The 17,078-nt window shown below is 42.4% G+C and overlaps 1 protein-coding gene across 1 annotated transcript; it reads right to left on the bottom strand.

Annotated features, from left to right (window-relative positions):
- Nucleotides 1-1,967: 1,967 nt before the first annotated feature.
- Nucleotides 1,968-15,893, bottom strand: STAC2 (SH3 and cysteine rich domain 2). The gene is made up of 11 exons (XM_053453981.1): nucleotides 15,004-15,893; nucleotides 9,342-9,645; nucleotides 8,951-9,048; nucleotides 8,662-8,746; nucleotides 8,207-8,325; nucleotides 7,608-7,680; nucleotides 7,250-7,302; nucleotides 7,065-7,168; nucleotides 4,273-4,324; nucleotides 3,381-3,518; nucleotides 1,968-2,614 (listed from the first exon to the last, which is right to left on the bottom strand). Exons 1-11 carry the CDS (start codon nucleotides 15,094-15,096, stop codon nucleotides 2,513-2,515), a joined length of 1,221 nt encoding a protein of 406 aa, XP_053309956.1. The 5' UTR covers nucleotides 15,097-15,893; the 3' UTR covers nucleotides 1,968-2,512.
- Between the last annotated feature and the right edge of the window lie 1,185 nt (nucleotides 15,894-17,078).

Below are 17,078 nucleotides of genomic sequence, written 5' to 3'. Positions count from 1 at the left end.
GCCGGAGAGAGAGAGAGGCTGTGATAGTCCGCGGTAACGCCGTACAGGAAGACTACGCCGGGGTAAAGATACTTGGCGCTGCTATACAGTGCAGCCCGGGCAGGATAAAATACGGCATTAAAAAGCAGAACAAGCCCCGAGGACAAGTCTGCGAAATGGAGCGGAATGAATGCGAGCAACAGAGCGAACGAGAGAGGCAGGAATCAGGGCGAGAGAGGAAGGAAAAAGCTTGAGTGTAGGATCAGTGTCTGTGTGTGTGTCTGTGTGTGTATCTGTGTGTGTGTCTGTGTGTGTGCGTGTCTGAGTGTGTATCTGTGTGTGTGTCTGTGTGTGTGCGTGTCTGAGTGTGTATCTGTGTGTGTGTCTGTGTGTGTGCGTGTATAGAAAAGCAGCACTGTCCCGTGAAATCCGGGACTGTTGGGAGGTATGCAGAATCTGTGTATGGGTGTCAGCCGCAGACTCTGGCCCAGGGTGGGAATCGGGGCTTTCAGGCTGGGTTCTCGTCCAGCAGGATGTGAGAAGGAGAGGGACCCAGAACTGGTGCCTTGCCTAGGGGTCCCATGATAATTCTGCTCCGGGAATCAGAGTCGGGCAAAGAGTCTAGTGGGAGAAACCCCCCCCCCAATGATATGTGCCAGCGGGGGGATTAGCAAAAAAGATGGGGTAGAAGTACGGAAAACGAGCGGAGAAGCATGGAATGGAAAGAGAGCCAATGGGCTGGGAACATTATACGTTATAGGAACATTTGGATATAAGATGAACCTTGTCCATTATAACAAGCAGTGTCTCTCATTAATGCCAAGGCGCTGTCACACATATAAATACACTGCTATATATATATATATATGTACGTATACGGTATATACACTGGTATATATATATATATATATATATATATGTACATATACGGTATATACTGGTATATATATATATATGTACGTATACGGTATATACACTAGTATATATATATATATGTACATATACGGTATATATACATATATACCGTACACACGCACTACTTCGCAACCCTTTCGGTGCTTAAACAGCGATCATCAAACTAAACAATTCAACGCAAACCCCGTTCAACACCAAGCGATGCCTCGGTCTGCAGGATGTGTCTGTACAGCAGGGGTTAATCCCTTGCGTGTCATACAGCATAGCTTGTTGGCTGAACGTGGAGGCGGACATATGTACAGATTATTTATATATGTGTATATTTATCATAATGACGGGATGATCCGTGAAAGCAGAGTGGGTGCAGCTCAGAGCCCAGTTTCATGCGCAACCGCTTCTCACAGTCTATTTCTGCACCCCGGACTTCCCGTCTCCTCTACTTTTTCATCATTTCTTTTTTTTTTCCTTTAAAAGACTCTACCATGTATACTGGTTGGCTATTCCACTTACGTACCACTCTCTCAGTTAGCTGAGAAGACGGGTATGATCTGTCCCTCTCACCGTAGTGAAGCCTTGTCCCGCACACTGACCTCTTGGAACAGTATAGTTAAATGTGTATTAGCCGCAGGGCTGCTTTATCCAACAGGCGATGGAGACTGACCAACAAAGAGGTCCTAGCGGTCTGGCCCATCGCTGCGCAGGATGGACTGATGATGTATCATATAAGATTGCACCGTTTGGATCAACAGGTAATGAACAGGTAATACGTGCAGGGAGTAGACAGGTGGGATCAGGTTAGTAGTTGAAGTGTCTCCGTTCTTCTAAGAGTATCCCCTATTAAATAATTTGTCTCTGCTAAATAGACAATAGTTACTTAACCCCTTAAGGACAATGGGCAGTCCTAAAACCCATTGAAAACAATGCATTTGGAGCCCGTACATGTATGGGCTTTGTCACTAAGGGGTTAATGGAAAGAAATCCCAGACGTTCCACATTAGAACCGAGACATATTGTTCCGCCGCTGTATATTTTTTGTATCTGTCATACATCACTTAACCTACCGCTGGCAAAGCTTGAGCGTGAACCAGAATAATCGGCTCTCCATAAATAGGTAAAAATACATTCGGCCGTTCGCCGCGCAGGGCGTGATGTAATGGAAGGGGTGACTGTGACGATAACCCAACTCCTGAGGTGCACTGCGGTGGAAGGAATCCGTCCTCTACCACCAGGCTGGCAACGTGTTTACAGGAAAAGGTTAATCGAGGGAGGACGCCGTTGACATGTAAGCTCTGGCATGAGGTCACTGAGTGGCTTTCCCTGAAGAGTTGGCCCTGAGTGATGATGTCACAGACACCTGGTGGCATATATTGCAAAATACACATTTATATAGTTATATATATATTTATTTATATCTATACAGGGACAAAAAAGACTGCGCAGCATTTAAAGGCTCTGCGACGTGTGGCTGCCAGGACAGCGAGGCACTCAGGAGTTGGGTTATCTTGGTGTTATCCCTCTTAGCGGTGGCGTCAGCAAAGCCTGAGTGCGTTTTCACGCCGTCCTGTGTTTGCAGCCGTCCTCGGGGAGCTGCGGGTGTCTTTGAAAATAATAACGGACTTCAGATTTCTGCCAAGCAATCTTGGGGCACCAGGCCCTTCTTCTTCCCGCTGGACACTTTAATGAAGCCTTCGGTTTCCGGCTTTCCGACGCCGACACAAATCTAAGCGGGGAGAAGAGCATATGTGATACAGGAGACATGTCTGAGAGGAGAACGTGGAAGAAAGAGAGTGAGGAGGAAAGGAGGAAAGGAGGGGAAGATGATTACGGATAGGAGACAATAGAATCGAAGACGGTGGGGAGCCTCCGTCATACGAGATGAAATAAATAATGAGGAGCCAAAGGGGTGAGAGAAGGTGAGGCGCAATGAGTGAGAATGGGAAGAAAGGAGGTACGGAATGTTTATGGCCATAATCAACAATCAGAGGCCCCATATGGAGAAGCTACAGACATAGGCAACACAGGCACCTAAACATTCCCTGACAGGGCCATCCTTAGGCCGAGCCAGGATCTGCTAATATATGTTATGGACTTTGGGATCTTTTGCCCTATTTTGTAGAAAATGTGGATTGTGGTTATTATTCTCATCACAAACAGTTTGGATTTTGCTTCCTATGATCCATACTAAGCAGCTACTTGGGCAGCCATTTATGAGCGTGGCAAATTGTTAAGGCCCCATTCCACCGATGCCAAACCATTATGGGTACGGCATGTTACCCCTATCAAGCTGCTATTACTGCCCGTGCTCTGCCTCATTCTGCCTTTGCACCAACTTTTGGACAGGGCAAATATTTTGCACACCTCCCCCCCCCGACAAATTTCAGTGGATGGCCATGGGCTGAGTTTGTGGCACCTTTCCAGTTGGATTCTACCGGCCGCTACTGCACCTGCGATGTCTGTGGTACACCTGTCCCCGAAACATCACCTACCTGCCCCTCTTTCAGACTTAGCTGACCCTGGTCCTTGACTCCCTGAAAAGACTCGGTGCACCTCCAAACGGTCTCCCCCAGCCGCACTCTCTGTACAAAGTTTGCAGGGAAGAACCCAGTGCGATCTCCACATTTGCCCTGTAAAAAAAAACACACATACCAGTTAATGCCGGCACTAGCTTCCTAAATCCTGCCCTAAATCCTGTCCTTCTACCTACAGGTTCATGCTAACTAGGGTGTTCAAGGTACGTTAAAGGGCGCCATTGGGCACTGGATCAATGGCCATTGGCCCGGTTTTCCCGTTGGCCATTTCGAGCCTGTTCACACAAGACCTTGAGGCAACCCACCCCTTGTTTTAATGGATGGCGACTGCAGTAAGAAATGTTACTGATTTAATTTTAAGGTCTTTTCCGTTGACCTCCCTCTGCGCCTCCATATGTGCCCCCGTACGAGTGGGTAGATGTCACACAATAATAATCAGTGACAATGCCCCGTGCATAGCAGGGCTGAACGGGAGGGTTATTCAGGAGGAAGGGGGGAGTCGTTCCTATAGAGCAGTCAGTGAATAATTATATCCCAGTGCATATATGTAGATAATAGTGATAAAAAAACATCTGACACATCTCTCTCCCACCACCGCTATTACATATTATTCTTCTGTCTCCGCGTAACATGTTGCCTCCTAGCGATGCGCACGACACGATATATACGGAGGAGAATACAGCCTGAAAAGGAGCTATAGGGCCGACAAATATGTAGAAGGAAAATCGGACACAAGAAAAGCCTTCTCTCTCCGTTTCACCTCCCCCCACTCCCCTCTAAATTGCCCCCTTCATCTTGTGTCTTCACCTGGCTGCCTATACCGCGGTGACACCAAAGTCTGATTTCTTACCTTCCACCAATCCTCGTTAGAATCATCCATCACCATAACCCTGTCACCGGGCCTGTGGGGGGGAGTGCGGGAGGTAGAATGCAAACGATGATAGAAGGGAGAGCAGAAAGAGAGAGGGATGGTGGAGAAAGAAAAAAAAGATAGAAGGGTTATGATGAGACAATAGACATTCTGTGCCCATAACACACTCGATCTGTACGATTTATATGTGTATGCAGATATGTAAAGCGTCCTCTCTTAGTGACTTTGGTATATGTGGATGCTTGGCACCTGTTATAGAGACATCATGGTGCATGGATCTGGTTGGCGTTATATGTGAGTTGGTTGCACTGGCCATGCTTGTATGATGAGTGGCACCCATGACATTGTCTACGTGGCATGCCGACATGGCAAAGATTATATTGGCAGATGCCGGTGTACGAACGAATGACAAAGGCTTCACCAACGGCGCTAACTTTCCTGCCGACAATTTCTTTAGGGCCGAGTATTTCTTGCCTCTGCCATTTCACCTGCATTCCTGAATTTTCTATAATCCACTAGAAGATGAAATGACTTCTCCATCACGGACCTGCCTAACACAGTCCAGCAGTTATTCCATGAGTGATCTGCTTGTTGGTATTCTTCAAAATGCATAACCTTACATTTATCGGTGGAGCAAAATCCGACAAGAGTCCCTAATCAAACCAAATGTGGTTTGTAAACAACTGATAGCAAACATTCTGGTCTGGATCTACAATGTCCTACAATGTCCTACAATGTCCTACAATGTTCTACAATGTCCTACAATGTCCTACAATGTCCTACAACATCCTGTCATCTGCACTTTAACTTCCCCACTTTCCATCATCGGAAAGATTCATTTTACAGCCATCCCAGAGCATCGTTGAAAATGTCTCTGTTTCATTTGATTTGACAATCTCCAGAACTGTTCGGAATCTAAATTACCATTTGCTTCTTATTAAAAATAATTAAAAAAAGAAATAAGATCATTTAATAATCTCGATGCTTCACAGGGGATGGCTGGCAAGATTCAGCTCAGATGGCTGGTGCATCCATGTGGCCAGTAAAAAAAACACTTCCGAAACACATTACAGACATGGACTAAATGGAATACTCAGAAAAAGTACACAGAAAGGGTCCAGACATGGAACAAATGCAACCTAAAACCCTTTTTACAATAGACACCCTAGTGGGTATAGTTGAAAAAGCACCTTGACCCCATATCACTCTACCTTGTGGTAAACAATAGAATAGCTCGGTCTCAACCAACCAAGCTGACACTAATGAAAGTCTGGAGGAACTGACTTGATTAGCATTTCCATAAAGAATCGGCTCAGTGGGGTGTTCACCCAAATGTCGCATGACTGATGATAGATTACGATCGCTTTAGAGCTTTGCTCATTCTAGATTTGCTACCCCCTCCCTTGTGTAAGACTCACAAGGGTTAATTACTCTCTCCTTTCGATTATTTCCATGATCATAACGTACATCATGCTTTCATATTGACCTTCATCTTGCTTGAAGTATAATAAGCTCGATTGAGTGTTCTTTCAAGTGTTTTTTTTCTCTTTTATTATGATTAAAATGATATGACATAGTAGATTAGAAGCCCACTCAAGCGTCTCTCTATATTCCTGTAGGCCCCATCTTGTCGTGATCTTCACCTAAGGCTATTGGTTCCATATCTCATTTATCCAACCACCCTCTTTACAAACCTGCGCTTTTCATAGAATGTTATGTAACCCATAGGTTTATCCGTGCTTTGATGCTAATAATAAACTAATCCTCCATAGTTATTTAACGTGACCTTTCTCGGCTCTCTGGGCGGTTGCCAAAGCCTCTCTCCCTCCTTCATTTCTTCTGAAATTCCCTTCCATGTGGACCACAACCTTTTTTTGATCTTTGTTATCTACCAACAAGACCAGCCAAGATCCCTCATATTACATACTACTTCTGACTCTTTTTAGTCCATGTCTCCTGACCGTCCTGACCGTCTTCCTCGGCTTTTTTTGTTCTGTCTAAAATAAGGATCTCCTTCCAACTCTGCCTTTCCGGACCCTTATCTATACATGTTCTAGGACATCCTTATCCCAAGGTCCGACATAGTCACTTAAGTGTGATGCCACGACAATTGAAACGACCGATAACACTATCATTTTCCCCCGACAGCCGAATGCGGCCATCAGTTGCCATTTAGTTTTACAATTAGTGGATAGGAATAATTCCAAGAGCGGTAATTGCCCTGAGCACTGACTGCATGATTTATGTAAGGGCAACAATGTCAGGGACATAACGGTGATTTAATACATAAAATCGGGCCAACTCCAACCCCTTAAAACAGTGAGAAACTGACAGTTCTCCAAATTAAATAAAGGAAGGTTTGCGATCATCATGAGCGTAGAAATGGAAGGCCACCAAGAATAAAGTGAAAACATTCCACTCTTCCTTTCTCCCACACTTAATACTTTAATCCAAAATGCTAAATATAGCTTTCATCCCCCTGTTTAATTCCAGTCCATACGCGTCTTTTCAGGCCTCGTTCCTCTTGTAAACCTTCGGTTGTCCTACTCGTTGTCATCTTCTGCTACATGAAGCCATTGTAGATATAATGACTCCACTTGATAGACGCGGACGCAAGCATTGACTCAACTAATACCACCTTGCGAAGGACTGGGTGGCTTGGTGTTTGGATAGAATGAAATATAAAAGCGTATAGACAGATGACGTTGGTTATACTGATGGATATGAAAATGAAACAGGTAAAAAATCATGGCGCGTTGGAAAACACTCACTGCAATGGAAGGTCGTTGATCTCCTGAGGCAGAAATTTATAGAGAGCCACGTAGCTATACATGGAAGAGATTTCCTTCCGAACCCTTCCTCCAGATGCTGAGCTCTGTGAACGAGGCACACAAAGCTGAGAAAAGTCCTGGGACGTGAGACCAAAGATCCCCGAAATACCATGGGAACGACTTACCGACACGCTGCGGGCGTCCTCGCTCGTTGCCACCTCACTTTCCGTTGGAAATACTGTGTTGGATTGATACAAATTGAAAGGTAGGTTGGTGAGAACATGAAGCTACTCAGCCATTTCAGAATGTTCTCAAAGAGACAGCTAAGGGGAAGATGGATATTGGGCTGTCTTACAATGTAGAAAAATGCAAGCAATATTTTTATCCATCAATGATATTACAGGTCTCGGTGTGCTTATGTTTGGTGGGGTAGTCATCTCCAAAGTCTTTAAAGTCAGCGTCTGCTGAAATCAACTCCCCTCATTAAGACATAGAAGGTTGAAATAATTCCCAAGTCTTATTCTCCTCAATGTGACCACTAACCTGGATGACTGGGACTTTCTTCGCTGCTTTGAATGCTGCCCTCTGGGTCATCTGCTCTTTCCTCCCTCTCGCTCTGCATAGAAAAACGCATGTTTGAAGGGTGATCACGCAGTGACGATTAAAAACGCGCAAGTGGGCCACCATGCTTTGGTGGGAGAAAAAACCTAATGCCTGCTCTACACAATAATACTCGTTAGGCTTCTAGTTTGGGAATACCCTAGAATTCCAAAATATATATAATGTACGGAAACAGCGCTTGTTTACAAAGTTGTGACATATTAAGTCCAGGTGGCTGAAAAAAGCTGTCTACAATGGGAACCTTCATGAGGTCATGAGGTCTCACGTATTGTTGGTAGAATAAATCAGATCCCACTTTCCATGAAGGAATGGACAACTAGTTGGTGGCTCCTTTGGTCACCATATGAGAACTTTTACGTCACAGTAACCCTCTGGTCCGGCGCACATTTCGGAATCTCTGTTCTGTTCTGTTTGGGTTTGAGGCATGGGCATCACGCTGCCTCCCCAACCTTTTCCAGAAGGTTAACTGGGACCAGTACGAAAACTGCTTAAACCCAAAGACTCTCCATGGCCAAACTCACCAGGCTGCGGGTGGGCGACTCCGAAACACTGCTACAGCTGGAGCGATTGAAGTGGGCCAGCGAGGTTCCATAGCGTAGAGCCTCATAGACAGGGTCTACCTTACCCCTAGGACCAGCTACTGTGAGAGAAAGAGACCTTGAGGAATAGAACTGTAAGCAGGCATACGGTGAAGTGTAGACAGCTGTTACACAGAGAGGGTTCTTGTATATATTAAGGAGCATACCTTCATCAAAGACTCTCTACAAGGAGGCATTTTTATAACTTAAAGGCACAGACTAACTTCTGTATACATAAAAAAAACACATTGTCAACCAATAGGAAACTTCGAAATAAATGATACCATTTGCATTACGCAGAGGGTGTTTAGATATAGAGGAGTATAATAATAACAGGGCTCTAATGTGGTCGAGTATTTGAAGTCAGGATAATAATAATCTGGGGTTTTTTTTCTTACCAGGGAGCACTGGAGTCTCCTTCGGGCTGGACTGAGGCTCGTTGATTAAGAGTGGAGAGCTGAAATTACGACGAAAAGAAGTAGACTGAAAAAAACAAAATTGGGTGTTTAAGCTAAACATTAAAGGGGGTATGAGGCAGGTAAAAAAGGGGTTCTTAGGGAGTAGAGAATAAAGGAAAGGAACCAGAAAGAGAGGATAGAACACAATAAAGATACAATCGCAGGGGACACAACAATATACGAAGAGGAGATAGAGGGATTACATCCTTTAGAGAGTATATTCGCTTACCGTCTTCCCCAGACACTGCTGATGAGAGACCTCCTCGGAACACCACAGATGAACCCCTATCTTACACATCTTACAGCGTAAACCCTGCTTGGAGTTGCCTGGAATTGAACAGAATGAGAACCAACTTAATGACTTCTATTACTTAATGACTTTCACCGTGATCTAGGCATGATATGGATAGATATGGGTATTGGGTTAACATTTTGGTGTTTGATAAAGGACGTCCATTGGGTAAAGATGTTACCACTCCTGACCGAACCCTTACCCTTTAGTTTGGATGCCCCAGGACCCCTGTGGCTGGCCAAATGATCACGTTTTGATACCCTTCAGCCAAACATATATCTTAGACATGCTGCTGATACATTATAGGTGGACATGTTTGCTCACTTACCAACAATGATCTGGTGGCATAGATGGCATGGGCACTGCTTCTTGAAGACATGGTCATGGAAGCTGTGAGTGCGAACAGGCTGCAAGAGCGAGAGGGGCTTGTGGCAGGGGTGCGGGGACTGCTCAGCTTGAGGAACGGCCTCGTTGGCGAGAGGTGGGGGAGACGGCGGTGGCGGCGGCACCGGAGGAGTAAGCAGGACGTCGGTTTGGACTTTGAGTTCGCTGTTTGGCCGCTGAAAGAAATTTTCTACACTTTTACTGCGAAGAATGGTCTTCAAAGAGATGGAGCGACGGAAACGCTGGAGCTGGACAAAAGAGAAATCGTTAAGAAATGGGATAGAAAAGCCAGATATTGAAGCGAAGGCTCTAGAGCAGGAGATAGTGAAAACTATATGTTTGTGGGGGGGGGGGATATGTGAAAAAAGCGAAGAAAGATGGAAACCAAGAAGAAGAGAGACTTGGCTGTAACACGGCTGTTTGTGAGTGTCGTGTATTGTGACTTTGACTCCATCTGCCTCCCAGGAGGGTCAAGAGGTGAAGCCATCTTTTTAGATGGGAAGTGACAGGCCCTAAGGATTGGTGACGAGGGGCGGTGGGTTTCTACACATATCAGAAGATGACCACCGCCCTGGGCAGAGATGTGACAGTGAGTTCACTGTGTGAGACAGCTCGGGAAAGACAGAATGAGGAGAGGAACGAGGCAAAGGGGTGTTAGTCAATGAGAGGGCAGTGAAGGACATGAGATAGGGTAGTTGGATGGGGGTAGAAATTAAAGAAGGGAAAACTTGTGAAGATGGAGAGGGGGGAAAAGGTACCAAAAAGATTCCAAGGCAGCTTAATGAATGGGAATTTAAGCCGATCAGATACAGAGAAACAAGTAGAGTATATTAAGGACACTCACGGAAAGATGTTTGAGAGGATAAAAGAATCCAGAATAGTGATTGAGTGTACCCAGATATGGAATTAGCCGTCTGTTATAAGGACATAGAGCCGGCATGCGCTACAAAGTCTTCCTCCTCACCGTAACTCCAATATCCCGTAAGTGGTTCTCGCTGTGCAGACACTGGGTCCCTGCCAAGTGTGACCTCAGGCTGAGCAGTCATTTATCTCCCAGTATGGAAAGCCGATCACACACTACCACGCGGGCAGCAGGGGAAAGGAGGGGGGCCGGGCACGCGGCACAGTGATTTATATATTTCCAACCCCAAGGAATGGATGCGTGTGTAAAATATATATATGTTCTTGGGTCGCACGAATGCAAAGACGGCTAGTAATGAGTCATTAGATTCAGAAGATGCAGAACAGACAGGACACTCAACATGCCCAAAGCATTTTATAGCAGGGGTCAAGCAACTTAGAACGTTATTACCCTCAGCCGGCATCTACCGGGGCGTCACAGGCTTCCCGTCCGGGTCTAATAATGCAAAGATGGCAAAAGATGACACAAAATCTGTGAATCCGGAGGGACAGACAGACAGCACGGTGGACGATGCAGATGATGGGTGCCTTATTACCTTTCCGGCTCAGTACAGGGTTTGTGTGCATGACAGAGCGTAGGCTCTCGCCGCGTAATTACATATCACACTGTGCGCTAATGAGCACGTTCCCGTCGGCCCCCACGTTCACCCTGTAATTACTAAGACACAACCCTGCAGAACATCGCACAGCTGCGATGCCCTAATGCACGGGCGCCGAGGTGCGCTTTATGCCACCGCCAAGGATTTATTTTGGGCATCGCTACGGAGTCGTATTAAGGTGCGCAGGCTCCTGAAAAGAAACTTAATAACGCAGAATGACGACCTCGGAAATAAATTCCCATGAAGACTTCGCTGCCTCTGGCGATTGCGGATCTCTGCTTGGACGAGTTGTGACCATCCAACCCCCCCAAAAAATTATTTTTTTTTAAAGCAAAGACCTCAAAAATAGATCTGGAGCTATATATATATATTTGTGTATGAGCTTCAACGGTGCCTTAAGAGAACAATACGGCCATTTATAAAAAGAATTCAAGCTGCAGGTTCCACTGAACACTCGATGCATTCATCTTTAGTTATCGCTCGGCAAACATTTTCTTCTAATACCAAAAAAAAAATAACCGCGCATTAAACCAAAACGTGGGAATTTTGTTAGGGCACAAACTCTATATTTCTATCTATTACCCCAAAGTCAGACCTATGGAGTTATCTGGCTGGATAGAAAAAGACACTTCGAGCTCAACCTTTCCGAACTCCCCTTTATTGATCCAGAAGAAGAACGGCCGCGGTGTTTCGGGAACAGGGTCGGATTTTTTTCCTTTATTCATGTCGTTTTCCTTCTACATCCCACACAGTAAAGGACGACTATAATCGGTGCCGCCGCTTTCTCTCCGGGTACCGCATTACCGAGCTTCACTCAACTCGCTGCAAATAATCCCCTTCCTTATTGAAGCTGAAACCACTTTTTCCTCCAATCCTATACATAGATGAACATATACCGGGGGGGCGACGCTATGTACGATTTACTGCCGGGGGCTGCCGGGGGCTGCCGGGGGCTGCCGGGGGCTGGAAGACTTAAACGTTTTAGGGAGCCTTCCGTAGAGATATTTCCTCCCCGCTTTAGATTTCGGTCCTCGTTCCAGGCCCCCATCTGGCACTGATCCCCTCACACAGACCCCCGCTTTGCCGATTGCACTGTCAGCAGGCGCACGCGGTTTGTAAATGTGGGGGTCATTTATCACAGGCGACGTGATCTGATTAATAGCTAGCTGGCTATTTCTACATTTCACAGCCAATTCATTCGTTGCCCTGCAATATGTGGGATGTATAACCTCACAGGCAGCAATCAGCGAGTTATACATCACTCATACGGCAGGGCAGCGCTTTACGTGTGTCGTAGAAAGAACAAAAACAAACAGCTGATGTCATGACCCGAATGTACAAGACTGTATTGGGACAATTCTGAACATTCTATTTTAATTAAGGGGTTAATTAACTTGCCTGGAACATTTTAATTGAGCTGCTGTGTTTGCTGTGTCTGAATATTCAGATAAATGTTTTCGCGTCCGCTCCAGACTGTAGAAATCCAATTATTAAAACACAGAAACAGAATCTGACGACAGATGAGAACCAGTCGGCCCATCCAGTCTGCCCATTTATCCTACCACTGCTGCTGGGAGGCTGTTCCACATATCTACCATCCTCTCAGTAAATAAGCTATTATTAGTTATTGTAGTCCTACATATACAACATAACATGATTTGCCCATAACCAATCTAATATCCGATGAGAGGGAAATAAGTGGGATTATTTCTTTGTTTTGTTTGTTTACAAATAATCAATAATTACATTTGGATAAGAACGTTACATTTTAACAGTTATTTTTCAGATATTAATGCTCCTGCCTGTCTGATGAAGAGTAAAAATATTACATACATTGTCGGCCCCGCTACAAAACGATAAAAATAGAATTTTCACTGATTCAGCCATTTAGACGCAGTCACGCCGGGGACAGGAGTTATCTGCGGCTGAGACGCCCGGAGGGGACTTACTGGTGGGCTTTTAAAAACAGTCAAGGATTTGAGCAGCTTATTACATAATAATGGGGGATATTTCAATGCGTATGATTGGAGCGTCACAGGGTACATGGTTAGTATGTGCATTTATCAGTATGACAAACACTGATTATTTTTAATAATTATTATTAATTAACATATTATTTATTATTAATAAATAATTATTTAATAAATCATTATTTAGTAATGATTATTTGTAATAAAAATAGTACATAGTATGTATATATATATCATGTATATATACATGGTGTATATATATATATATGTTACAGATATGGTATACATATATATAATAATAATAATAATATTATATATATATTTATATATATATGTTACATATATGGTATACATAATAATAATAATAATAATAATAATATATATATTTATATGTATATGTTACAGATATGGTATCCATATATAATAATAATAATAATATATATAATAATATAATAATATATATATATATATATATATATATATATATATATAGATATTGATAGATATGTGCTTTTTAGTACAGATAATATGCTTTCTTGGGTGTAGATGGATTACTTTTTTTTTAGCTGGAAGCGTATGGCAATGAGATGTGATTCGTCAGCAAGGAGATGATGAAAAAAAACTCTATTACTTGCAACGTAGAATGAATAAAATGACGGCGTCTTAGTCATGAAAGTGACGTAAGGGGAAGAAGTATGGATTGACGGCATTAATTAGGTAATTGGCTAAGATTTAGAGAATAAGCATCGGCCAGTCCGTATATCAATCCTCAGCATTCATCCACCTGAGCTCAAGCAAGGATATTATTCACAGTCTGCCGGAGGTATTGATTTATACCCCCTGGCGCGGTTTAAGTTTGTTTAAGACGCAGCCACCCCTCCGTTTTTGGTCTGCGTCACCCTCGCCGCCACGCAGTTGTCCAGCTGTGGTGTAGATGGTTCCGAAATATAACCGGGATATTTTTAATAATAACACAAAATCTAGCTGGAGGCTCTCTGTGAGTCCAAGTAGAATATCGCTGCTGTGGGGAGGTGACGGGGTTACAATGCTTCGATTTCAGGTGGTCTACTGTTATAAATATACAATGACGACATTCTACAACACTGCAGAATCCGATGAAACTACACAAATAATAATAAAAACAACAACAACAACAATAATAATAATAATAATAATAATAATAAAAGTATGCTATGGAGACTGACAAAATATTTATAGTACCAACAAATTAATAATCCATACACAAAACAATTGATTTAATTCTAGCAAAGTTGACTTTATCTAAGCATTTGATGACATCACATTTGACATCATAGACATATGTAAAGATCCCATTGACTGGAATGTGTGAGGAACATCATTACCTTATGCATGTTTTTATTCACATATATATAGTGATTTCAAGATTACATTAACCATGTTTATCCCACAAAAATGCATTACATCGCGATCAGTGAGGGATATCGTAGACCTCTTTGTTAAGTGGAGACACAGAATATGTAAGTTATTTGGGTGGTGATGCGAGGAGTGTAGGTATGATGGTAAATATGACAAGGTTCTTTGTACATGGTAGAATATAGATATTTATGGCAATTTTAGCGAAATCGAGTGAGATGGAAGAAAACCAGAACGTTGAGTGATGAGAACTTCAAAGAGAGCATTGGTGAAGAGTTACCATTTCCAAACATGACAGAATGGAGACATTAAAAGTGTTGGGGCAAAAAAAACTGGATACATTCTCTCAGAGGGTGGTTATGATGCGGTATGACACGCTTGATGAGGTTGTAATGAGGTAAGAGTTTGTTAATATGGAAGAAAATGATTAGATGGAATATTATATGTCTGAAGGTTAGCAGGAGAACATTCGATGTTGATGGGACTCGTTAAGGAGATTACATTTTAAATTGCTGCTTTGGACAAATTTCTGTGTATGCTGGAAAATAATCTTAGTTTTTACGCGTGTAAGAAGGATATTTGGTGAAAAGCGTTGTGTAAAGAGATTTCGTATTGATCAATGGGCAGAAGTATGGGTGTTGGCCATCTACTAACGCGATATGGGAATGGTGGTGGGAGCACCTAGAGTTTTGTTGAGGAATCTGTGTGCTTTAGGAAATACCTTGCTTTCTGGTAGCCCATGGCTTCCACTGACGCTGGTCTCTGGCGGCCGTTGCTCGCAATTTTGTGGATCAATTTCTGTTATCTCCGTCATCGTAAAGAGAAGTTCCAACTCCGTTGAGTGATAAAAAAAAGCCCCAATGTCCAGGCTTCTCTGGTGGATATTGTTGAGTGAGATATGCTCCTTGTGCGGTGTAATTAATTACACAAATCCCTACTATAATGACTGATGTGTTAAGCTATGATGTCCATATATCCGATATGTAAGTCTACGGATCAATGAGTTCCATCTATTGCCAGTGCCGTGTGAATTGTATCTGATGGAGCAGTCTATTCGTGGTGCTGTCGGAGTTGTGCTTTGCGTCACATGCTCTCATTGCACGTTGCGTGTGTCGCGCTGGTCCCAGTTGCCCATTCTTTGTTACTCTTTGTATAGCTGCTGTCTTGCGAAAGGTAGAACTATGTAGAGGACAAAGGATATGTAGTCTCTTCTTGAGTTGATATGTAGTTATTCTTTCCAGCTCTCTGTGCTCTCCCTCTCGGGCTTTCTGACTGCAGATTTAGAACAGTCCCTTGGGCGATGACTGTCTATCGTCATTGTTCCGAGTCCTCTGTTCCATGCGACTGTTACGCTGTTTAAGTTCTAGTGCTTGGGTGAAGAGACAGCAGTCGTTTGGCTGTACCTCTCTCTCTCTCCAGTATGTCAGTGCATTGACAGCCCGTCTGTCTCCTGTATTCTGAGTCTCGCAGAACGTCTGCACTCTTTTCAATGTCTAGTAGTAAAGTGGCGAGGCATGACTGGAATCTGTGTCTTCAAATCCTGCCGCTGTCGCCTTCTCTTGTACTCTATTTTCTGTTGCCTCTGCAATCAATCCCTCCCTCGTTTTATCTCCCTCCCTCTTTATTCCTCCCTGCTGCAGCCTCTATCTTTCTTCCTTCTTGGTCACTGCTGCAGTCTGTCTATCCTTTCTCTGTCATTGCTGCAGTACCCCCTCCCTCTCTCATCCCTTTCTATGTGTCCAGAATATTTCTCTATTCAACATATACGTGAAGATACGCTCACACGCATATATAATAAATTATATATATATAATACACACATATATACGGTAATAAATTATATATATAATGCACACATATATAATAAATTATATATAATACACACATATATACGGTAATAAATTATATATATAATACACACATATATAATAAATTATATATAATTCACACATATATAATAAATTATATATATATATAATACACACATATATACGGTAATAAATTATATATATAATACACACATATATAATAAATATTATATATATATAGTACACACATATATAATAATTATATATATAATACACACATATATACTGTAATAAATTATATATATAATACACACATATATAACAAATTATATATATATAATACACACAAATATACGGTAATAAATTATATATATAATGCACACATATATACGGTAATAAATTATATATATAATGCACACATATATAATAAATATTATATATATATAATACACACATATATAATAAATTATATATAATACACACATATATACGGTAATAAATTATATATATATATATATACACACATATATAATAATTATATATATATAATACACACATATATACGGTAATAAATTATATATATATATATATATATATATACACACATATATAATAAATTATATATATACATACATATAAAATCACCTCTCTGCTATATCTATATATACCTATGTCTTTGGTACTTTGGGTATTTAGTTCATTCTTGCCCCGATTATATCTCTCGGTCCCTCCGATTGCTGAACTTGTCTACCCTAACTTTTCCATTGACTGTGGCCCTATACGTTTCATACGTTAACATATATTTTCTGTGATGATATCTTTATTGAGGATGAGACTTTATTCCACTGGTAGTCAAGGATAAACGCTAGTTAACATCTGAGCCTACGTTTCCACCTCTAACTCCACCGACAGCCACGTTATCCATAAGGCATATTATATATGTTAAATATTATATATTATATTATATATGCCTTGAGATGCCATGGGT

This window comes from Spea bombifrons, chromosome 13 (assembly GCF_027358695.1).
Source record: "Spea bombifrons isolate aSpeBom1 chromosome 13, aSpeBom1.2.pri, whole genome shotgun sequence".
In the NCBI taxonomy this organism is placed as follows: Eukaryota; Metazoa; Chordata; class Amphibia; order Anura; family Pelobatidae; genus Spea; species Spea bombifrons.
This window is presented reverse-complemented; position numbering and strand designations above follow the sequence as displayed.

Bases quoted from the DNA above. Each gene is read 5' to 3' on its own strand.
- STAC2 (XM_053453981.1), bottom strand. From the start codon at position 15,096: ATGACGGAGATAACAGAAATTGATCCACAAAATTGCGAGCAACGGCCG. The intron at 7,681-8,206 runs GTGAGTTTGGCC...TTTTCTATGCAG, and splicing joins AGTCGCCCACCCGCAGCCTG to AGCGAGAGGGAGGAAAGAGC. The intron at 7,303-7,607 runs GTTAGTGGTCAC...AATCCAACACAG, and splicing joins AGAAAGTCCCAGTCATCCAG to TATTTCCAACGGAAAGTGAG.